At 39.6% G+C, this 23,453-nt stretch overlaps 2 protein-coding genes across 7 annotated transcripts in view; both read right to left on the reverse strand.

The window, feature by feature from the left end:
* The window catches only part of LOC148423479 (dedicator of cytokinesis protein 9), a 71,013-nt gene that overhangs the window by 16,860 nt on the left and 30,700 nt on the right, over nucleotides 1–23,453 (reverse strand). For all 6 annotated transcript variants that reach the window (XM_088414417.1, XM_088414418.1, XM_088414416.1 and 3 more), the window contains exons 2-30: nucleotides 23,126–23,242; nucleotides 18,096–18,185; nucleotides 15,344–15,426; nucleotides 14,493–14,562; nucleotides 12,462–12,557; nucleotides 11,531–11,665; nucleotides 9,011–9,185; nucleotides 8,346–8,398; nucleotides 7,805–7,879; nucleotides 7,574–7,714; nucleotides 7,116–7,328; nucleotides 6,901–7,023; nucleotides 6,693–6,775; nucleotides 5,778–5,900; nucleotides 5,577–5,656; nucleotides 5,295–5,482; nucleotides 5,154–5,219; nucleotides 4,991–5,083; nucleotides 3,991–4,114; nucleotides 3,797–3,915; nucleotides 3,478–3,564; nucleotides 3,279–3,368; nucleotides 2,615–2,730; nucleotides 2,474–2,543; nucleotides 1,722–1,847; nucleotides 1,570–1,641; nucleotides 1,046–1,192; nucleotides 874–957; nucleotides 690–801 (exon numbers count right to left, since the gene is read on the reverse strand). In XM_088414417.1, the coding sequence (XP_088270543.1) occupies nucleotides 690–801; nucleotides 874–957; nucleotides 1,046–1,192; nucleotides 1,570–1,641; nucleotides 1,722–1,847; nucleotides 2,474–2,543; nucleotides 2,615–2,730; nucleotides 3,279–3,368; nucleotides 3,478–3,564; nucleotides 3,797–3,915; nucleotides 3,991–4,114; nucleotides 4,991–5,083; nucleotides 5,154–5,219; nucleotides 5,295–5,482; nucleotides 5,577–5,656; nucleotides 5,778–5,900; nucleotides 6,693–6,775; nucleotides 6,901–7,023; nucleotides 7,116–7,328; nucleotides 7,574–7,714; nucleotides 7,805–7,879; nucleotides 8,346–8,398; nucleotides 9,011–9,185; nucleotides 11,531–11,665; nucleotides 12,462–12,557; nucleotides 14,493–14,562; nucleotides 15,344–15,426; nucleotides 18,096–18,185; nucleotides 23,126–23,242 (3,151 nt within the window). The remainder of the gene's footprint in view (nucleotides 1–689; nucleotides 802–873; nucleotides 958–1,045; nucleotides 1,193–1,569; nucleotides 1,642–1,721; nucleotides 1,848–2,473; nucleotides 2,544–2,614; nucleotides 2,731–3,278; nucleotides 3,369–3,477; nucleotides 3,565–3,796; nucleotides 3,916–3,990; nucleotides 4,115–4,990; nucleotides 5,084–5,153; nucleotides 5,220–5,294; nucleotides 5,483–5,576; nucleotides 5,657–5,777; nucleotides 5,901–6,692; nucleotides 6,776–6,900; nucleotides 7,024–7,115; nucleotides 7,329–7,573; nucleotides 7,715–7,804; nucleotides 7,880–8,345; nucleotides 8,399–9,010; nucleotides 9,186–11,530; nucleotides 11,666–12,461; nucleotides 12,558–14,492; nucleotides 14,563–15,343; nucleotides 15,427–18,095; nucleotides 18,186–23,125; nucleotides 23,243–23,453) is intronic.
* The window catches only part of LOC148423480 (FERM, ARHGEF and pleckstrin domain-containing protein 1-like), a 101,289-nt gene continuing 84,931 nt past the window's right edge, over nucleotides 7,096–23,453 (reverse strand). Inside the window, exon 28 of the transcript XR_015865559.1 lies at nucleotides 7,096–7,115. The gene's annotated coding sequence lies outside the window, so the exon portion shown is untranslated. The remainder of the gene's footprint in view (nucleotides 7,116–23,453) is intronic.

Raw genomic sequence — 23,453 nt, forward strand, 5'->3', positions numbered from 1 at the left:
AAATTGAATATTTCTAATCTCATTTAAATCTGACACAATTCAATCAGAAACAAACATTTCTGAAGCATGGGAGATATGCAGACTACAACCAGGAAACCTGTCGCAGCATTTATTTGCGACCCATTCAGTTATTCTACTAGTACACAAATTTGGCGTTCTACTAGTACATGGACATATGATGGATATCAAAGATGTTAAAAAAAATTGACAGGGAGGCCACTGTGTCACAACACCTCAGAAAGCGAGTTGATTTTTCTTGCTTAAGATCAAATCATATCGGTATTTAATATTTACTTTGGAAAACGATTGAGATAAGGACCAAACCAGTAATTGAGAAATATGAGAATATCATTTTCCTTTTCGGCACTGTCAATTTGAAAGAAAAAACAATCTATTTTGAATGCAAGGATAGAAATGATTGATGACACATACAATAAATGAGATTGATTATTAAAATTGTTATTAGTTTCATCCCTACAGTTTACTATATTTTGTTTTGCTGTCCTTATGTATGCAAACAAAAACAAGATAATAATGATATCCTGCAATTCATAAGATCGGCAAATTGCATAATCGAGACACATGGTAGTAGACAGCCAAAAATAAGCGTTGCTAATTTTGTAAAGGGAAAGTCAACTTTGCCTAAGAAATGTATGAAGTCCAATTTCAATCGCTCATAAGTGGCTTACCTTCAAGTCTCAGTATCCTCCCTTTTCCGAAAGGCATGGGCAGGTTGAGAGGAACGTAGTGCTCGTGGTTGCACACAACACGCAGGAACTCAAATTTGAACTCAAACAGCGTCTGCAACCAATATACGGAGTCAATCCACAATTATCCTGTCACGAATCTTAATCTTAATATGTTCACACGTACCTTTGGATCTCCGGGCATGAAGCAGCTGATGTAGTTGTTGATTTGTTTAAACACAAAACCTCTGTCCATCAGGTTGAAGCAGCGCTGCAGTGGGCGATTTTTTTTTTTTTTCAATATTTACAAATAATGTAAAATATGTTAAACCCAAATTAAAATGCAGTGACAAGCACACCTTGATAAAGACAGCCAGGCTGTGGTTGGCGTTCCTGGCTGCATCGAGATTGTCTTTGTATTTCTGGGTGATGTGAGGCATCATCATGTTGACCACCGTCTCCACAGTGTGATGGAAGGACGCTGAGAATCGCTGATTCCGGGTCACCTGATGAACACGACCACAATATTAGCCAAAGAGACTTGTGGAAATGTGCGGTTATTTATTATTTATTTCCTTGTCCATTTTGTATACTTTGCTAGTTATATTTGACATATAGCATCGCTCACTGGCTTCTCTTTTCAGAACTACGATGCAACACAAAAAATAAATCACGCAGTATATAACAGATTATGCTCGTGGTTACTTTTAGGGTTTGAACAAATGTCGCAAATTAAACGGCACGGTGAGTAAGTGTTGAATAGACTTGCTGTTACTTTGAATGCAGTGCTGCGGCTATCCGCAAGACTTGACATGTTTCTAAATTGAAAGCCAAAGAAATGAGCTGTCATGAAGCAAACAGACTTCTGAGTCAACAAACTTACCTTGACTTTACAACTCTCAACCAAATACTGAGCCATGGACTTTACTAAGGCTTCAAAGAAGTACCAGGAGTACTGCACGGAAGAGAAATAAGATATACATATATTTAAAGACCGCACCATCACACAAATCTCCAATAGAAAGCATCAATCACCTTGAGCAGCTTGTTACATGTCAGGAAATCAGTGGAAGGCTTCAGGATGGCGGTCATGGCTTTGGCTAACTCTTCGTGCACGGTTCGGGTGGTGGACGCTGTGTGAGGCTCAGTTTTGAAAACAAACTGGAAAAACACAGACAAATTTATAATGAAAAGGAAGCTTTCGAGAGGAAGCACATAATGGGCCATGGCAATTTGTATAAAATTGATGCATGAATGGAGGAATAGATTAAGACAAAACAGATCAAGTGATAGAAATTTAAACTAGCTAATAGCTACTCGCTAGATTTCTATTTCTTTATTGCAGGTTGCTAGTTAGCATCTTAATTTACATAGAATGGACAAATTCGATAGACAAATAGATATCTAGATAGCTAGTAGCGAGCGAGACTTTCTTAAATATATTACCATATCGCTATCTATTAGCTTGCTTGCTTGATTTATATATAGATGTACAGTATAATACAGCTAAGATAGACAGCTAGCTAAGATAGATAGACAGAGATAGCTAGCTAGCTAAGACAGACAGATATAAAAGATAGAGAACTAGCATGGTTAGCTACATAGCTAGCTCAGACAGACAGACAGACAGACAGACAGACAGACAGACAGACAGACAGACAGATAGATAGATAGATAGATAGATAGATAGATAGATAGATAGATAGATAGATAGATAGATAGATAGATACTTCGTTTTGTTCATGCTATCAGCGGTATCAAAACAATAAACAGCTGGGTTTTTTAACCTTCACATATGACCTCAGGTAGTGCTCCAATCCCTCCTCATGACACTGGGCCACAATGTGGATCATGACTCTACAAAAGCAACAAGAAAAGGTGTGAGGGTGATCTATCTTGCATGGGGAGCGTAAACCGAAGATACTTGCCTGGTGACATTGACGGCCACGTCTTCTTGGCTTGCGCTGGTCAGCACCCGAAACAGCTGATTCAATATGGTAGGCAAGAATTTGATCATCACATGACTCTCCATGGCGTGCAGACTCTGATGGAACAGAAGCAAAGAGGTATGTTTGTGTAGGATAATTACAGCAACCATCCGTCCATTATCCATACTGTTTATCCTTTGGAGGTGTCGGGAGGCCTAATGTGGCGCTGGCTAGCAATTTAGGGATGTCGGCTCAAACAACTGGTATGTTGTTTGTTTCTCTGTGCAGTACGAGAATGCACCAAATTTACAATTATGTTTACTTTTTTTCCTCCAACATTGCAAAATCAAACATGGTAGGTTAAGCGATGATTCTAACCTGTCCATATATGAAAACGTGAGTGTGAAAATGTGTTTTTCCCGAGATGTCATGAGTCATCACGAGTCAAGTGTATTTTGTCTAAGGTTGTATTATTGCATGGTGACACAAGAGAGCAAACATGTCAATTTAAAATTCCAAGCATATGATGTCATCAAGTTGAGACAACTCAGAACCTGCATACACATCATGTAATGGCCATGTAATTATGAGAAAATCAAATTCATCAACAATGAAAATTTTAATATATTGTGAGAAGCTCTTTTTTCCCCGCATTTATACTAACCTTTAGGTATTTGACCAGTTCACCTCCTGGTGCCTGGGGTGATGATGCAATGCTCTGACAGTGATGAAAGAAATTGTGCAAATGTTGATCCTGAAACACAAAGATGGTTTTGTCAATTCACAGAAAGATTTAGTGTGATAAATGTGCAAGTGTTGCAATCGGTAATCAATTCAGATCATTGTAAGAGCGAAGTACCAACCTGAGTGTAAATGGTGGACACGAGGTGAGTCGACACCTTGAATAAAGGCTTGCCTCCATCTACCCATTTGACTTCGGGACCTGAATGCTACAGTAAAATACAGTTAAATATTTACCAACGATCTCATGCTATTTTGCATAAAAACTAGCCATTCATCTTCAATTCTAATATTGTATATTTTATATGATATTGTTTTATAGTATCACTTGACTATAGTTATACAAAGCGAGGTGTGGAGAGTCTCTGTCCCCCTCTGTCTTCACGCTCTATTATTTCTCACCTATTGTCTTTTTTTTTTTTTTTTTTTTTTAGCAGTTACCTTGCCGGCCCCTTCCAGGCAGCTGAGATATCCAGCGGGCAGGTTAGCCGCCACGGGGATGTGGCACTCGTTCATGATCACACGGCCGTCTTTCAGCAGGGGAACCCAAGCGTAACCCACTGACAAAGGATGTGGAATCTTAAGAATGCAGCAATTTCCCTCAAAACGTTAAATACATTCCGGGATTTGGTTACCTTGTGTCTCAACCTGCTCCCTCTTTTTCGTGCTGGCTTTGCTGTTGCTCTCACAACTGACATGGTAAAAAGTGAACAGCAGGTGATGCTTCTCATGAAGCTGAGTTGGAAGTTCGATCTTGAACTGGGGGAGACAGACAAAATTAAACATTCTGGTATGGACTGTACTTTGATACTGTATTTAGAGCGCTAGTCACAAGTTTGAAAACACCTTCAAATTTAAATGCTCTCAAACAAAACAGTAACGCATTTGTATTTAAGTGGTGCTTTCATAACAGCTACAGCTGGAGTTGTTGTATCCTGCCCTCATTGGTTGATGGCCCCACTGGGAGCTAATCACGTGTCTTGTACCATCTCCTTTATGAAAATCACACATGCTGTTAGGTAAACACGAAGGAAAAGCAGGACAGAGCAGCGCTGCACCAGATCGTCGTAAATCTCTTACCTAGACTTCTTTTGAAATAAATTGGAATTTAATTTGTAAACTGATTGTTATCATGATTGGTCAGCTACAGGTTTTATTCGAATTAAGACCTTCGGGTGTCACTAATATAACCGCAGCTCTCCGTGAGACTACAGCCAAAGGGATGGAAAGGGAAAGGATAACAGTACAGTTACTGTATAAGGTTTAATAATTTAAGAATTAAGTCAATGTCAATGTAAATGTGTACTGCATTGCAATGTGCACAATAACACTATAGTATATTTGTCCTAAACATGTAAACAATAACTACTTTTCACATTTCAAAAATTCAATTACACACATACATTCATGCAAATTCTGAGGAGGGGTGACGCTGCTCTGCGTTTTTTTTCCGCGTCAGGTATTTTCAGAACTTTTTTACCCTAATATTTAGAAAAAAAATTGGTAAATACGTATCTGGGATTGAATGTCTGGACTCTGTAAAGACGTATAAAAACGTCGTTGGGATTTAATGAAACAACACAATATTAGAGGGTGTTTCCAAACATTTGACGAAGACAAGGATTTATTAATTACCTCGTCATAGAACTCTGGGTTCTGCTGATGATGCAATACCGCGGCAAAGGCATTTTTCCGAAAGAGAGGTCCTCCAGGTCGCCCGTAGATGCACTGTTGAATAATCGCAATTTCAAACTTGTAATGTTTGGGAATGTCCTTCACGAATACAAGATCCATTTACCTTAATTGGTAAAGCATCTTCATCATCTGAGTCCATGAACTCAATGCAGACAGCCAAGTTTCGAGCCTTTGGTTAGACACAACAAGTCACAGGGTGTACCGGGAAAATATTCGGGGGATTCGATAAGCGATCTTAGGATACCTTGGCAAAAGACTTCTGGCCGTCGTATTTCAAAAACTTGGGGTAGACGTAGAGGTGATTGTTGTAGACGGTGAAGGGTTGGGAACATTTGGCGATGTATGGCACAAACTCCTCCACCTCAAAGTAGACGGGACTCTTCTCGCTCAGTTCAAACTGCTTCACGGGAATGTAGGAGGACGTGAGACAATCTGCGGGAGCGCCGTGAGGGAAAGCGTATCAACGGCGAGGGAGGTAACATGAGCCGCATCTGATTTGACCAAGGGGTGACATTTGAGCGCTTACTGGACAAATCGGGGGATACGTTGTCGATGGTAACGTCAAGATTTCCGAGGATTACGGGCAGCTTGGCCATCTTCTCTGGCCTGAAATGAAAAACGTTATACATGTGCAAACGCTTGAATGACATGAACGCATATTTTATTTTTGATGTCGACTGAAAGCTTTCCAACAGATGTTGCAAACTGCGATTGTTAAAATACTCACTTTCTGAAGTCAGCCAGCAATTTGAGCATGTCGTCATTGGACAGCTTGTTATTGTCTTGTCTGTACAAAGGCGAGAAGCGAGCACTTTTGTCAAGAGTCCCAGAAGCATCTTTGAACAGTGGCCTGCAAAAAAAAAAAAAAAAAAAAAAGTCAGTGCTGTCCCATTTATTTTATTGTACATTGTTTTATTCATGTACAAGTTCCACTCGGGGCACATAATTAAAAAAATAGCCTATTTTTCAATACAGTGTTTATGAAGCCATTAACTCGTTGTTTCCCGTTGTTAAAGGGAAGGTCAACCCAAACATTTTCTTCACAATAATATATTCTATACAACCCCACTTGTCTTATCGTAGCATTCCAATTCGTATTGCGTTCATGGAATACAAATTAAGGTGAAAATCCACCCGTCTTTATCCACTTTCTGTTGCCTGAATGTGACAACACAGGAAACAACCAATCACAGCTCACCTATTTTCTGCTTCCAGTCATGTGACATTATTATTGTTATTGTTTTAACAAAAGGTTTGTTTCGCTTTGCTAGCAGGTGTGTGAAGAAGGGCGGCCATTAGGGGCAACCACTTTTTTTTAGGGGCTCAATCGTGGTTCATCTATTTACTGATTTTGGTCATGTGACACTTGTAAACCCAGCGCTGAGCAACTGTGATGTCATTTTTAGTCGCTAGCAAGTGGCTGTCCCCCGAGATGGATTAAAAACAGGTGAACTGTACTTTGCTGCTGAATTCATATTCCGCAACCACGAACTTTAGACTCGTGAAGAGGTTTGCAGCCATATTGTGCAGGCATATTGGTGGAGTTGAACCAAAAAGTCTCAATTTTGTCAGTTTTATACTTTTAAAAAACATCCATACTACTAATTCACGTAAGTCCACACATGTAAGGAAGAGAAAGTACCTGGCTGACCAGGCGAAAGGCATCCTGTACTGGCCTAAGCGGTTACATGCCTGCTTGGCATTTTTCAGGACTTTTTGAGCCACCTGTGGAGTGCAAAAGAACAAAGAATTCTTAAATATATCCTCCGGGCACCCAGCCTATTCCTTTGTCCTTTTTAGTGGACATTTGTTTTTGGGCGAGCTGAGTAGAGATTCACATTGGTCGGTACCTTGCTGGAGTCCGAACTCTTCATGTAAGGTTCAGCACAGTGACTGATTCCTCCCTGCAGCACCTTCTCAATCCGAGCCACCAGGAAGATATCGGGGTGGGGGCATGTGACAGAGAATACTCCCTGCCAGGACAAATCCACTATAAATTCAATTTGTCAACTTGAATAACAATAAAATGTTCTCTGAGAAGTTTTTTTTTTTTTTTTTTTTTTACCTGTCGGGGATAGCGCATGACAGTTTCTGGCACTCCATGGATCAATCGTGGCCCTTCTGGGATGATATCGCCTCCCCCGTTTATATACTGAGTCTCATAATTGGGCATCATGCCTCGGACAGATGGGTGGTTGAGGTCCACGTGAAAGTCGGACGAAATCTTCCTTCCGTTTTGGATGTCGAAGAGTGAAAGGGTCACGTAGAATGGCTCCACCTATAAAAAATGAAAAAACAAAAAATGATGTATATATGTATGCTATAAACCGCTCAAAAACACGACGCAATACGCGCATTGCGTACGCGAGGAACGATAAACGATAAAATGGCACCCGGACCGTAGTTTGGATACTTTTACCATAGTCTCTCAGCAGCAAAACAGTATGCAAAGACCATCCATCCGTCATATGTATGTAATCATGCATATAATTATATTTCTGGGTTTTTATGGTCTAAACTCACGTTTGTTGTTGGTCCCTCCTCGTTCTCAGCCACACAGCTTTGCAGATTAAATGAGAGGTCATTGCAGTTAATGAGCACGCGCTTGCCAAACTTCTCTTCAAACTGCTTCACATCTGGTTCTATTCCTGAGAAATCCAGTTTCTAAAGATAGTCGAGCAGAAGAAGCCAAATGTAGAAACTTTGCGCTGTTGCACGAGTACTTTGATATAAAGAGCTCGGATGTCGGTAGACCTGTGTGTCGGGGTCAAGGGTGAACAGCTTGAGTCTCGTCTCGTTCCTCATCCTCGACTCGATATCTCTTGCGCTCTGAGGAAGAAAAAAAAAAATTCAAAAGGACAAAGTCTGCATTTCTGCCACGACAGAGATTTCCAGTCAGGTGGTTTCATCATTAGGACATTTTTTGGGCCACATCTGGAAACTGGATGTATAGGTTTTACAGTTTCAGGTGGTGCAGCCCATTAGAACGCAGCAAAAATCTTGACTGTAAAGCTGTTTTCCAGCTGAGTTCACGCTGACTACCTTTCAAAAATTAAAACCGTTAAAACCACTCAGCAACTTGGCATCACACCGGCACGAATGGTGCCCATCTAAAACACTTTCTTGGAACGCGGTGGTGAGTTCTACTTTGGCATGATAATAGTAAATCCACATGACAAGAGGTTTATGTTAAATGTAGGATTAGACTAAAAGCTTCACTAATGCCTCAAGCAAAATTTTACTGTACATTTTTATTCTTTCCTTTGAACTGAGCGTTTAGAAGAAGTTACAGTACCTGAAAACTGTCCATACTGCCAGAAGAACTGTCTGACTTTCCAAGATCATCATCTAGGAAAAAGACAAAACAAGAAATCAGTAAATGTCAAATGTGTGGAAGATATTTTGGCTTCCCACAACAAAATGGCTTACTCATGCGTTAAGGAAAAGGGTTACGTAAAAAGATAAATGGGATGAAGTATGGAACAAATCAGTGTGTGAGCAATGACACCGAATCAGAGTTTTCCCATTCAATTCAAATATGTCATTAGCATATTGTCGTTAGGGAGATTTATGCACGTTTCAGCCGGCAAATGAGCATTATATACATTATATACAATTTTGAATCAAACTACATCTCAAAACATTTAATTGGTTCTCAAAAATGTATCAATTAATTTGATTCTAGATTAGTTGTCCATTAATCATTACAGCTCTACTTTTAATGTCTGGAAATAAATCTGGCTAACGGCTTTAAATTTATGGATAGTCATTCTGTATAGCACCAGTACGAAAAACATGTTCCTTTGAAAATGGTCTCTATGTTGGTGTAAAACTGTCAGTAGACATAAAATAGAGAGTAAGTAAAAAAAGAGACTAAGGTAACAGTACATTTATAGGACATAAACACCAAAAGGAGGGCAATAAAAGGACAACTATAAATGGACTGACGTGCATACCCACCATCATGGCTGTCTCCGTTCCTCTTGTCCTGCATGGCGATCTCAAAGCTGCTGTGCAAGATCTTGTTGAGCGTGTTAATCCAATCCTCCATCTCCATTTCGCTGTCTGCAGCCAGCAGGTAGGTGCTCTTATCTTGCATCTTCAGCTCGAAAGCAAACCTTCGAACCTTGTTATTCTGACAAAAAAAAAATACAGCACCAATCATCCTGATGGGCAAAACTTAAACGTTGAGGCCAGCACTTGGGGTGGAGTTCTGTGTGGAGTTTGCATGTTCTCCCCGAGCCCGCGTGGGTTTTCTCTAAATTGCCCTTAGGTGTGATTGGGTGCGTGAATGGTTGTTCATCTCTGTGTACCCTGCAATTGGCTGGCTACCAGTTCAGGGTGTCCTTCGCCTATTGCCTGAAGCCAGCTGGGATAGGCAACAGCAAGCCTGCGACCTTCGAATAGATGGATGGAATTGATCTCATTTCTTAATTTCTTTCCTGGATTAGTTATCTATTTGTGTCTATAAAGACACATTAGCTCTCTAAATTACAAAAAAGTCAAATATTTCCTAAATATTCAGTAACTTTTATTACAGTAAGCAATGTAGCCATGTGACCATGGCCAAGCTGTTATTGCCAAATCACCAGAAAACATTTGATTCTAATAAATCACGACTTTATCAAACAGCATCTTGCTTTACTTTACTGCCTACGTCATCATAATTGCTAAGCAACAAAAACAAAACAAAAAAATGAAAAGAAAAAGCTTTTAAAAGAAATCATATGAGATAGTTTGAAGAGATGACAAAGGTCTGCACGAAAGCATCTATAGCATGTGAGTCATTTTTTTGGAAAGAAGGGCCACCCAGATATAAGCTGTCATAGAAATAAGAAGGGCGGGGCAATTTAAGAATAGTGTTTTTCCATCTACATCTGTATGAACCGCTGGGGAAAGCGACGTCACTCTCTCCCCGCAGGGAATCGGATTCAATTAAAACTGCTGACTCCACCGCAGTTTGTCAAGCACAAACCGTACGATAGACAAGTAATTGTTATCAGACTTGAGTGGGTCGTCATGTTTTGGACAGTAATCGAGTGTTTCTAACATGTTATGATAACATTTGGTCAGTGATAGCGGAGGGGAGGGTGGTTGGAGATTATAGGCAGACTTGGAGAATAAACACAGGGAGGGGTGTTTGCTGGGGAAATAAAAATGGGGCTTTTATAAACCGACTTAATGATCTGCTGCAGCAGGTAGAAAGCTAGGACTACTTCTCAGTTTTTACTCTAAACAGATTCTTCATTCCTTGATGCGGTTCTGGATAAATATGCATAAAAGTGTATTGGCATCTTCACAAATCGTAAGAGTAGCTCGGGCCTCAGCATGTCACTCCCAAATGCCAAAGCGGCTACATAGTTAAATATGTTCATGCTCAGAGCGTTGCTTGTTGACTCTAGGCCGCATTAGCGATGAAACAGTGGAGAAATCGCTATTGGAAATAAACACGCATGAAAAATGGACCCGTGAGGTCAAAGGTCACAGTTTTTCAATCAGAGAGAGGTCCTGCCTCATAAGCTTTGATTAATTGGGTTGGGCTTAGGTGGTTCCGCACTATAAGGACAGCCACAAACATTTACATTTGTGGATGTTATTATATTTTCTTTGTCCAATTAGATTTCAGTCTTAATACACTTTGTTCTGAATAATATTACATTTGTGGAAGTAAGCAGCAACATATTTTTGTACATCTCAAAGGGAGGCCATTTTGTCACTTGATGCCGACTGAAAATGACATGCTAAGGTAACAACCAATCACAACTCAGGTTGTGAATGTCACATGATAAAATTCAGAAGAGGTGAGCTGTGATTGGTTGTTAGTCGAGGTGGGTAAAAAATATATATAGTGTAGCTGCTTTGTAACCAATGAGTCCCAAAGACAATCCAGAGAGTCAGCACCAGGTACTATTATTTTTTTAAATTTTTATAATAGGGTAAAAAAGGGTCTCAAAATAGTTTAATGTATAAAAAAGATCAGAAGTCATTTTTTTAACTGGCTGAAAACATTTCCATGATTATCTCATCCAATGCCAAAGACGTATTTATATGTCTTTAAAGGGACTAGAGACAAATGTCCGTGAAAAGTCACATGACTTGTACTCATCGGGCCTGTACTGTCAGATGTGAGTACATGGCAAAGATTTTAAGGATGTGAGATTTCTGGGGCCTTCACCTAGTTTTACCAGCTGTCAGTAGGCAGTAAAGCCATGTAAATGTTTGTCCAGATTCTACTCAGATTTCCGCGCAATAATTAACAACAAAGAAGCATGCGGTGGCAACAAATTCGTGTTTGCGCATTTACATTTAAACTTGGGTCCGTTTGAGTTATTTCCTGCAAACTGGAGGATATATCAGGAGTAACGTTTACTTCTGGAAAATTGTTTTTGAATGCTCATTGGGGTACTGCTCACATCCTGCGCTGGCTCGCTTCAGTGTCACTGTGGCTTGACAGCTCAACCAGAGTGTTAGAATGCTTACCTGAACAACACCCATGCAGGAATCCAAGAAAATTGTTCCTTTAGGCTCTTTGGAGATCTTCTCATCTTTGTAGAAGTTTAAATTGTAAGAGCCGTCGCCCAACTGCGTCAGGTGGAAATATCTCCTCTTGAATGACTGAGATAAAAACAGACCATAATATTTAGCTATCAGACTGCAACTGAGTTCAATGTTACTTGGTCTTCACATTGTCTTATAAAAACTGTCTGGAAATATTGTCAAATTAATTTCATTCTCCGAAATGTAATAGTTAATGTAACTTGTAATCTTTGTATAAGCTATTAACCCAGTAACTCTTCCAAGCAAGTAAACAGCGATGAAGTTACGTTTCTTAGCAAATATCTCGTAAATTAACTAAATTACTTTTAAAGAAATTTATCTGTAACTACATAACTTTCCAAGCAATTATTCAATAAAATGACAGTTACTTTTTACTGTTGTAAAAATGTTACTTTTTCAAGCAATTAATCAGTAAAGTAACAGTTACTTTGCGAGGATTTAATCAGTAAAGTAACATAGTTACTTTCAGTAAAGTAGCTGAGTTACTTTTTCAAGTAAGAATCAGTAAAGTAAGTTACTTTCCAAGCAACTAGTCCAGTGCTTCTCAATTATATTTTGCCAAGCCCCCCCCAGGAAAGAGAAAACTTTATCTTTATCTGTAAAAATTGTATAAGCATACCTAAACCTGTATCCCTTTTAATATTAACAAAAGAAAGAAATAATATAAATCAACTTTTACCAACTGTTATTTTTTTACAGCATTTGTATGGGTTACAGCTTAGTCTAAAACTGAAAAAAAGAACCAAGTGCTTCAAAGTGCCCGAAACTAAAAAAAAAAAAAAAGATACATTCATATTTTATTGCAATGACACTTAACGAGTCAAAGCCTTTGAAAACGTTTTCGCTTCCTTACCCTCATGGTAACACTGATGGCGCTGTTCATGTTGCCTTTATAGAGCCAACCATGTTTGGTGATGCCATCCTTTTGAGATCCAAATGAGGCCGTATCCTAGCAGTAAGAAAAACACATCTTTTCATTGGATAAACCCTTCAAAATTGCTCCATAGAATACAGTCAAGATCACCTGTTTTTTCTATCAGGAGCCCAAACGAACGGGCCTACAGGCAAAATAATGAAGGCTAAACAATAGCATAGCATGAGAACTTTATATCACGGCTGCTTAGAAACCAGGCTGCCAAAAAACTGCCTGAGTGTGCAGAAAGCCTGTGATCTCTGGCTTTGAGACGGCGCAGAGTCCAATGTGGTGTGGGTCTGACTCCGTCCAAATAAGCAAGCAGGAGAACATTAAACAAACTCTGCGTGTTAGCCCAAATAAACACTGAGATCTTGATGGTGAGGCATCTCATCTCAGGTTATTTTGCACATTTTCGAGGTGGGGCAGTAGGAAACGATGACCTTCGCCTAAAGGAATTCCAAATGTTACATCAGTGATGAAGAGCATTAGGAATACATTAACCAACAGCGAGCCCTGGTTCAGATCAATCTTGGATGGATATTACACTTCAGTAACTTTAGAAGTGGCTTTTCTCAACACTTGCAGGTACGTCAACGCTTGAACGACCTTTCAAGATGTTGCTATTCTGGTCCAATGTTTTTTTTTTCCTAAAGATTTTCCTCAAGCTCATGAAGCAAAAACCATTTCTGAAGTGCTACCATGATATTTCTAATGGTCTTAATGGAGGAATCGGCAAACCATCTGGAAGAGTTCACGGTCTGATTGTCCTCGTCAGTGTCTAGACAACACCCGAGAGGCAAACAAATCAGCAGGTTCGTTTCCCCTGACCTGAATTAGCTCCTAAAAACACAATGTCATCTGGGAAAAAAAACGGGTCTATTTATTTGGAAAGGTGGTCTATTTATTTGGGATTTTTTTGGGGGTATGTTTTCCACCCATGAATTTTCCATAGCGCTACCTCATTAGGGTTACGGATGAGCTGAAGCCTATCCCAGCGGAGAGACTCGGGGTACACTTTCGACTTTCGAATTACCACGGATAAAGATAATTTAGGGTCAACAGAAAAACACACAAGAACAGGCAGAACATTTTAACTCCGCACAGGAAGGTCAGAGCTTAGATTTGAACCCAGAACTTGTGACTGCGAGGCAGCTACGCAACTACAATCCGTGTTAAGATTTAAATCTCCAAAGTTTGTCATGTCATGGCTGGTGTGGATTATGGTTTACGAAAAAAGAAATCCAACAAATGCTTTGCAAGCTAGCTTCCGCTCATAACAATCACAGTATGTCCATTCAATTAAGGATTTATTATCTTGAGACCACTGGAGAAATCATATAATGTAGAAAAATAATGTAAGGTTTAACTCCAACTAATGCCATGATTGATTTGTAGTGTCAGTGACAGGTGGTTAGCCAATCACAAGGAAGCTACTGTAGCTGGCTAGCTAACCGAAATGCTAACTAGCTAGCTTCCTTTCTTCTCTTCTTCCCTTCCTGCTTTCTTTCCTTTTACACATACGTCCATTCATATATTTTTAAGACTATTGGAGCCCATGACGTTGAAAAAAAATATGGAGGCTACTCTTCACCAGTATGCGGTCATCCTTAGAAATTCCCGGGAACAATGCATTCCAAAATATGTTGAGTCTTGCTGCAACACACCACCACAAACTGCGGCAGGTTATATTTTGAAACAAAACACTATATTTTGCCATAATTACAAAGCAGTTAGTGTTGTGGGGATGCGCCATATGATGGTCATGAAATTCCTTCAGGATGGGGAAAAAAAAGATAGGAATGGATTATTTCCATTCCATTATTCTGGAAAATATTAGGAGGTTAGCCGGTGTCCAGGAATGAATTGGATCGATCTTGCTTTCTAAGGTACGGAAACAATGTCCGTTGAAATGCTGGGGCGCCGAATGAGAATATAATATACAAAAACGGAGAACTGACAAAAACTCACCTCGTCTTTGTCGACGTCCTCATCCACTTCAAAAACATGGACCGCCAGTTTTTCGGGCCTGGAAACTTTGCTGTAAATTGTGAGGGTAATTGTTATAAAACAAACAGCGAGACAACTTGATCCAAAACAAACCTAGGTACAATTTCGACAAATGTAACTAAAATATGATTAGGATGTTAAATACGCACTAGTGGTCATTTGCAGTTTTGTGGGATGAGCTAATGACTCCCTTAATGATTTGGATGCTATGCAGCTGCCTATTAGCAGTCATAAGTAAGCAGGCCACTCCGGTAAATGCATTTTCCAGCTAAGACTATTCATGGAACCACGCCAGGGTATATTCTGCCCACGAGAGTAAAAAAAAAAAAAAAAGCACCACAGAGACTTGATGAGGATTTAATGTGAAGTTTTTAAACAGGCAACTCACGTCACGGCGCATTGTTTTAACTTCCCGGCTTGTCTGCGCAGCGTCAAAGCGTTTGGCAACAGCGGACGTGCGAAGGTCGTCAACAAATGAATGCAAAAGCCATATTCTTAAGGGAAGAGGCAAGGCAGGCTAATGACAGAATATCCCGACATTGACGCTTGTTTCCACTCAGTCAGAAACTGTCCGGAGTATTATAAAAACCAAAGCCGTCTTTACTGGAAGGAAAAGGGAAATGTTTATGTGGGGTGTTCCCTTGTAATTATGCAACTAGTGTTAAAAAAAAAACAAAACAACTTGAGCAGGTGAACGGTGTCTTATTATAAAACGAGAGGCTGTGAAGCTGCTATTCATAACTTTCTTCAGAATGACATCTTGACTTCTTCGCTGCCATCAATGAAGAACGCCGAGGTCTGCGCGGACTTACTTTGGAAGCTGACGGAAGTCTCCCGAATAAGCTTCATACTTGTAGTTGACAACGTGCCAGTCGGTCTTGTAGGTCTTAATGCACTGAGAGGACATAGTGAAAGCTGATTATAACCCACTAATAATACAGTATAACGTATTGGAACCACATAGCGTACAAGCTGTAATTATATGTTTGAAAAAAAAAAAGGCAACTGGAAGCAAAAGTTGCAAATCGTGGTACTGAGCGAGACGTAACGAAATGGGGATAAACATATCGATAAAATCAAATCACAAGGGCCTGACCGATGAACCAAACAGCCAATTAAATCGGCCAAAGATGGCCCTCCAAACAATAATTTTACCTTTATGTGCTCTATTTAAATCAGTTGTAAACAAGTAATACTGGTGTCGATATTTATTTCACATTAATTTACTTTAATTTAATTACTTTAATTTTTTTTTTTTTTTTTTTGTATTTTAGCCTATGAATTTTACGCACACTCCGGGTAGTGTGATAAATAAGTGGTGGTGCCATGTTGAACTTGGACATGTTGTCACCATCTGGGTGAAATTTCAGCTCCCTAGTGTCTTCTTTCAAAGCTTTCCCTTTGATGTGAAATGCTTAAATCAGAGTGTTATGCTTATTCAACTTTGGACCTATATCTGTAGTGCTATCTATGTGGATTTTACTCAGCAACTCCAGAAGATAGACTGTATAAAATCACGTTTTATTTTTGGCTCATCTCCAGGAAAATTGCTTTGAAATTGCCAACATGCGTCCGTATAAAACTTAATAAAGGCACACAATGTTTTAAAGGAGTCACAGAACACAATTTAGCAATCAGTTGCTTCCTGTTCCTATTCATTTGCTCTTAAGTTGAAAAGATGAACGTAATGCTCCAAAAAATATCAAATTTGATTTGCTGGTACCCTGCAGAAACTCTTATACTCTCACATACTCTCTGAAGTGACTTCACGTACCCCCATTTGAGAACTTCTAGTTTAAAGCACGAAGATAAGGGACACAATGCATGAATCAGGCATAAGAAAAAGCAATGAGCGTTCTCTTTGTTTCCGATACACCTCCTTCTGACATCCCCCAGCACAAGCAGAGTGGGAGTGCCGTATCTCCCTTCCTTGGAAAAAAAAAAAAAAAAGCATCTGTTCACGGAAAAAGTCAAAGATAGGAGCGGCTCACTGATGTTTATTCAAAAGATATTTGACAATATCAGATGAAGTGAAACCTAATCCAAGGAGCAGTCGGAAACAGAAACAGGCTTGCGCTGATCTGATCTTTACAGCTGTCCCGAGTCCCGACCGTGTCAAACAACACTTGACTAAGAGATTTTGTGTTTTTGACGCATTACAAAAAGCCCCCTTAACGATGACCATCGACTTGGAAGCTGAGCTGATGGTAAACTTAATAGTTTTTGGAGCTGTGTGGTGAACTCTCGGTAAACTTGCTTAAAAGACTTTTATGAATTTAGTTATCTCCTAAAAAGAAAAAGGGGGAGGAATCGGGAGCCAGATGCAAATGCATTCAAACTTCGAATTATGTAAGGTTGTAAAATATCAAAAACTAAGATCATCAAAAGGCAATTTTAATTTTTTCAGGCTTTCATGGGCTGTTTTATCACTAAATTATACTAAACAACCTTTGAAAATGATTCTTGTGGCTGAGTTTGTGATGTCGGCCAGCAGATCATACATTATGCTCATGTATGAGGCTAAAAATTATTTATTAGGGATACAGATATGATATCATTATGTTAACTCATTCACTGCCAGTCCAGTTAAAATAAAGGTTTAACTTATACAGCAGTGAGCCAATGAATGAGTTGAGTTCATTGTCAGCCCAATAAAAATGTATCTTTGACTTAAGTATCTTAGCATAATTATGTTCATTAGCGCACAACTAACGTTAGCATGCTAGCTACCGCTGGCAAAGACAATAAAATCCACTAAAAACTGTTAAAGTTGCTTATTTTGCTAGCATTGAGTATTTGGAGTTTTTAGTGGATTTTATTGTCTTTGCCAGCGGTAGCTAGCATGCTAATGTTAGTTGTGTGCTAATGAACATAATTATGCTAAGATACTTAATGCTAGCAAAATACGCAACTTTAACAGGAAGCTGTTGATTCGCTAGTTAAACGACGGAGTTGCTCCTGTTCTAAAACTGTAGCAAAGATTTTTAGCTAGCTGTTTTTAGTGGAAGTGGTGAACTCTATTCTACCTAAATTGTAACCAATTAAAAAGAGACATGACACTCACTGACGAGACTCTAAACAGAAACGTTGGGAGAAGTACCAGACATTTGATTAACGTCTGAGTATTCATGATTCGTTATCACTTATTTCTCCGTGTACACGAAACAACAAAGACCCCACATAAATAGTTTGGTTAGCGGAGTAATGATTCGTAATGAGCGTCATCACTCATGCAGCAGGCGACAGAGTCCGACGCCGGCTTTATTTGACTTGAAACATACGGTCTTCCTGATGTTCTCTGATGTGCTACATGCATTACCGCAAATTCAACTAACAAAGTCGGTAATGCCTCACATTACTGTCACTCTTTTGGCTGTGATTACATTTCAAGACTGCATTCCAGCCTTGTGGAACAGTTTCCACATATATATCTGTTTTATTGCGTAGTTCTACAATTAGTCGAGCCTTATTAGTTTCATTAGCCGCACTGCCTGAACAATACAGGCTGTGGTTGCACAATGCTGACTTATATTACATTAAAAGAATAAAACCATGTGTGTGTACCTCTTGGACAAAGAGACTCTGAGCTTCCCTCTCTGCTTTGTCAGGCACTGTGGGGTAGAGAGTTCTGCCTTGCCGCCTCAAAGTCGAAATCTGCAACGTAGATTGAAACGCGGTCAACAAAGAAATGTAAAACGTGATCAAAATAATACAAGTGAAAGGAAATGAAGAGCCCAGTATGACCGAATGTAAACGCTCTAAATGTGTTTTTCCATATTTTCGCACACACCCTGAAACTGGCTCCTCGCCCGTGTTGTCCAGATGGTTGCCCAGTAATCAGGATCTCAGCACCTTTAATGCTTCCTTAAAGCCTTTCGCTCACGGCTAACAAGCTCACGGTTCTTTGGCCAAAGGCATTTCCATCCTCCAGCATAGTTCATATTTTTAAAACTGATAGAAAATCCCTCCCTTTTATGTATCTGTTCTACATAAACAAAACTAGCAAGAAGACAACTCAAAATACAGTGAGTGATAAGCATGTGATATATGGTTACAGCAACCGATAAGAAGGCAACATATATTTTCAGATTCCTGCGGTGATTATTTTCCTTGTGTCGTCGCAGGAGAATTAATTCTGTATACAAGTCTTTAAATCACCGTAAAACTAAACTAAGTGATTCGACCCCACTAAATCCCAGTGATCACAGGGGAAATATAAATGCAAGCTTTAAGTGAGAGAAGTTAATCTGCGAGCAAGTCGAATGTGTTGCGCAAAGCAAGTGCTTTGATCAGTTCTTACCAGACAGTAATACCATACCAGTATCTAGTTTACGGTCTAAAGTATGTACCACTGGCCAGCTGTTCTCAAATGTGGGTATAAGTACCGCTGGGTGTACGTAAAGGCAGTTAAGTGGGTAGGTGAGAATCTATTTGAATGATTTTAAATGATGTGAAAAGGAAATTATATTAATGTGTTTTAAATTAAGAGCAAAGTAATTGGAACTTGAAGCCACTTAATCCTAAGATGTGTTATTGAGACTCCTTTACAAAAGTAGGCATTGGCAATAATGCGTTTTAATGCTGTGAAAGTGCAAATTTTTCAAATTAAGAGCAAATGAATTAGAGCAAAGCAAGATCTTGCTAAATTGTATTATAGGGACTTCTTTTGCAAAATGACAGAAATCACCGATGCATAACGCCGCGTGCTTCACCGAGTGCATTTGCATACCCACCCTAACCCATGACAACAGCCAACCCTGAGCGGAACTTTTTTTTTTCCCCCTGAAAAGTGGCCCCAAAATTGCCGTGTCTTGAAGCAGCAGCGCAAACCAAAACTGATGGAGTTCGAGGACGCAGTTGCTGTGTGCACAGGCAGTGCGCTTAATGTGGGAGTGACTATGAGAATGACACTGAGGAAGACTTTTTAATGACAGAAAGGGTGAGTACCAAACAGTGCGCCCCGGTACTCACGTGAGTACGAACGAAATTTCGCGCACTTCTGTTTATAGGTCTTTCCAAAGCCATTCATTCATTCTGCATACATACAAACATTGTTGTCATTGACGTCAATTCCTGTCTATGACACTCAAAGTGTTAAGCAGCCCCCACAATCTCAGGGCGCGGCCATTTTGCCATGTGGTGTTTGCATACTGAGCCCTGATTGGTCAAGAAACTGTGAGGCCATTTTCAGTCAACAGCAAAAAGGCCAAAGAGTCCGACCTCTGAGAAGGATATAAAAAGAGTGGACATTTCCGCTTGATACATATACCGCTCCAAAATACCTTGTTTAGACTAGTGTGGCCACATAGAACATATTATTGTAAAGAAAATCTTCGGGTGGACTTCCCCTTCAACCGAGACGTCACCACAATAAATATCACGCGGCCTTCAGATGCTGTGAGATCCGCACTTTGCGCAAGCTGTTTTCAAGGCCTGGAAAAGCTTTTGGATTAAGGGAAACTATCAGCAAAAGTCTCATGAGTGAGGGGGCGGGTTGACAAAAAGGTAGCAACGCCCGAATGACGCTTTTGTTTTGGTTACCATAAAACCCAATACCGCTGAATTCTGATGGATGGACTTGAACACACTTCAAACCGAATAAAGGAAAAGCCTGCTAATCTTGGACAAATACCTTCAGACTCATCGAGAGACCGGGGAGAAACCGGCACCAAAGTGCGCTATGCCAACAACTTGGGAACACAAAACAGATGGAGAGAGTATAAACATTGTCTCAGAGAAGAACGCGCCATCATGTGACTTTTGATGCGCCAGAGGGGGAAAAAAACACAGGAGATATTTGATAGAAAAAGGAGAAATGCAAACTGGAATTTATACAATAAAAACTCACTGACGAAGGGGTTCTTTCTATTTGTTTTGGCTTTTACTTTTTTACCATCCTATTGAGATGTGAATACTTCCAGCCTACTGAGAGGTTGCTAAAACTTTACTTTACCCGCAGTCGATTGAGGCAAAAGCAGATGTCACGTTCAGTCGGCGGGGCTTCTAGTGTTTCGTCTAAGAATCACCTGTCAGACCTTGACAATGTTCCACTTGTGCATAGTGTGCCTCCCCGATCTCTTCACAGCGGGCCAGAACGCCATACATGAAAAGATCAAGTCAAGGCTGCGCCTCTGTCATTTAGACTCGAGCGGCCAGGCCCGTGGAAATGGAAAACGTGTCTGGAACAATCACATCAATTTTAAGTGCGCCGGTTCACGATGGCAATTTTTTTTCGCCGTGGGTATGCGGGCAAAAAATTGAAATAAGAACGCCGTACGCTGGCAGGGAATTCAACTCGCTTTAAAACAGGAAGGAGATTTATGGTCACTATACTGTAAAATGAAAAAAAAATGTTAATTAGCTTGCTTCACCCTTGTGCACATACTTTGCAAACTATAAACATTGCATTTTCACCTAATTTTGTAAAGGTTTTAAAGGCGTAATAATTAGTTATTTATGAATATTTTTTTTCTTCAACCACTCAAATAGTTCAGTGGCATCAGTTCTAAATCAATGTCATAAATCCCATTAAAATGCATCCCAAAAATTGTAATTATAATGGTTTTATAAGGTCCAAAATTTGGACAATGATTATTTTTGTACACAAAATCTCGCACGTCCAGCTGCAATCACATAGAAATTTCAGAAGCGTTGCATTTTGAAATCTTACATGTTTTAATCATCTTCTGGAAATTTCAGGTTTTTTACTTCATTGATTTTTATGATATCATAAAAAAAAAATCATTGAATTATTGAATTTCATTCAATAATATGCCCTCTGTGAAAGCGGTACCCCCTAACCAGCACATACTGTCAAACTAAAAATAAAAAAGCGAATCCATTTTTTTTGTGCTAATGCTAACGCTAACATGCAGTATGAACAGTGCATTAAAGGTTCTAATATTTTAAGGCTGTGTTTCTCAACCCGTTTTTTACGCAACTAAACCATGTAATGATTTTTGGGGGGGAAAAAAATCAAGCATATAAAAAAAAAATTGTGTTCTTGAGACAATTAGAAATATCAGATGTCTTAAGTGTCAGAAGTAATGTTTTCTTGTTTCATAAATCTGGCACTGGGAAAAAAAAAACTGTTGTTAAAAACATTCTGGCAAAGTGTTGGCGGGGGCTTGAGTTTCAGTTTTGCAATTGAATGTGTTCATGAGAAAGCGTGAAATATTGTTTTCGGTCAAGTGTCCCCAAAGCAGCGCACAGCAGTTTTGGATCAAAAAAATAAATAAATAAAACGTTGCTACTACAATTGTTTTGGCACCTCAAAAACTAGAAGATAGATCATGTAACATCTGTTTTATTTCTGGATCATATTGCGGAAAATTGCGTCACTCATCTGCATGAAACCAAACATAATAAAGGCAGAAAACATTATGCAAAGGAGTCAGCATAGCATAATTTTCCAATTAAGTTGCTTCATGTTCCAATTAATTTGCTCTGAATTTGAAAACAAAACTTTACTGTTCACGTCATGGCAGCAAAAAAGCATTCTGAACCCAATAACAAAATTCACAAGTGTATATTTTTCTCCTTTCTAGTTTATATATATATATATATAAAAATCACTGTGATGCAAAAATCTCTATATTCTTCTATTTATTTACACCTAAGACATTTAGCTCAAGGGGGAGAATACCAAGTGTTACTTTGGTAACAGGAGCCTGCGATGCAACAAGAATGTTCCCTTTAATTGGATTTCTTTGAGAGTTTAGTGTGGCGATTTCTAAACAAAACCCAAATTGCCTGCCATTCTTTAAAGGTCAGCTGACTCCCAAAGCCTGTGGAATGAATGAAACTGGCAAATGTGTGCGCACACTCAGTCGTCAATCTGCTGCGAATACAGTATTAGTTCAAGAAAAAGGGTAAAATTCATCGTTAGTGACAAAAAGATGTCCTTCTCTTACAGCGGGCAGCTGTGAAAACAAAATTCATACTCGGACCATTTAAGTATTTGATAAGGTCCTTGGCAAGGTCATACGGTCTTTGTGCATAATTGGTACACTAAAAAAGTCCAATTTCCTGAGGTAAAAGCAGAGAAGCAGGTTTCCATTAAATGTCCCCGCCTCCACGTGGAACCTTGCAGGAAGCCAACGTCCTGCACAATGTGGCTGCAGATAACGCCGGCTTTGTCACAACATACGGGACGGAATGAGCCAATTAAACGAATGACCCCCGACCTCTCTCTCGCTGCGGCACGGCAGGATGTAAACAAAGGAAAAGCCGCTGCGGGTGACCCCACCCAGTACTCACAACATTTGGCCCAGAGGAAAAGACAGCCGGAGCCAAACAAGTACAAAGACAACACGGGATACGTTGGCTCACGTAAATTCAATTTTTGATACCTTGATGAAACATATCGTTGGAATTTCTAATTCAAAACACACTTCTAGTCAGAAAAAGGAGAGGATCCTCAGTAAATCAAAGCTCAAGTACCACTCCCTTAGACAAACACACAATCCCAACTTGACGTGACCTCTTGACCTCCTAGCAGTGCCAATCCATCTTTCCTGGTTCCTTCCTGGAATTTTTCTTGCAAAAGTGACAGAGGACACGCGTAATGTCTGCGAGGCGGTTGTGGAACTCACCTCAAAGTCCCCCAGGGGGAACTGCAGCATGTCCCTGAGGACATCGCTGATGATCTGCGTCTTCCTCTGCACCAGAACGTTTTCATAGTCCAGCGGCTCGATCACCTTAGGCTTTACCTGCAAGATAAATGCAAATCACCTTATGAGCTTGAGGTGCAAAAATGAATTAATTAAGTCCCAAATATTTTGAACGCTAAGTAAAATGTGTTTCATATGTCTTAAGTCTCAGAAGTGTAAGTACAATAGTCATTTTTCTCAGATTGCTGTAGTCTCCCAAGAAAGCAAATTGATTATCTTCATCGAAACGATATGATAATCGTCTTTTATG

This window comes from Hippichthys cyanospilos, chromosome 5 (assembly GCF_059441005.1).
Source record: "Hippichthys cyanospilos isolate Australia breed blue-spotted pipefish chromosome 5, RoL_Hcya_1.0, whole genome shotgun sequence".
Taxonomy (NCBI): Eukaryota; Metazoa; Chordata; class Actinopteri; order Syngnathiformes; family Syngnathidae; genus Hippichthys; species Hippichthys cyanospilos.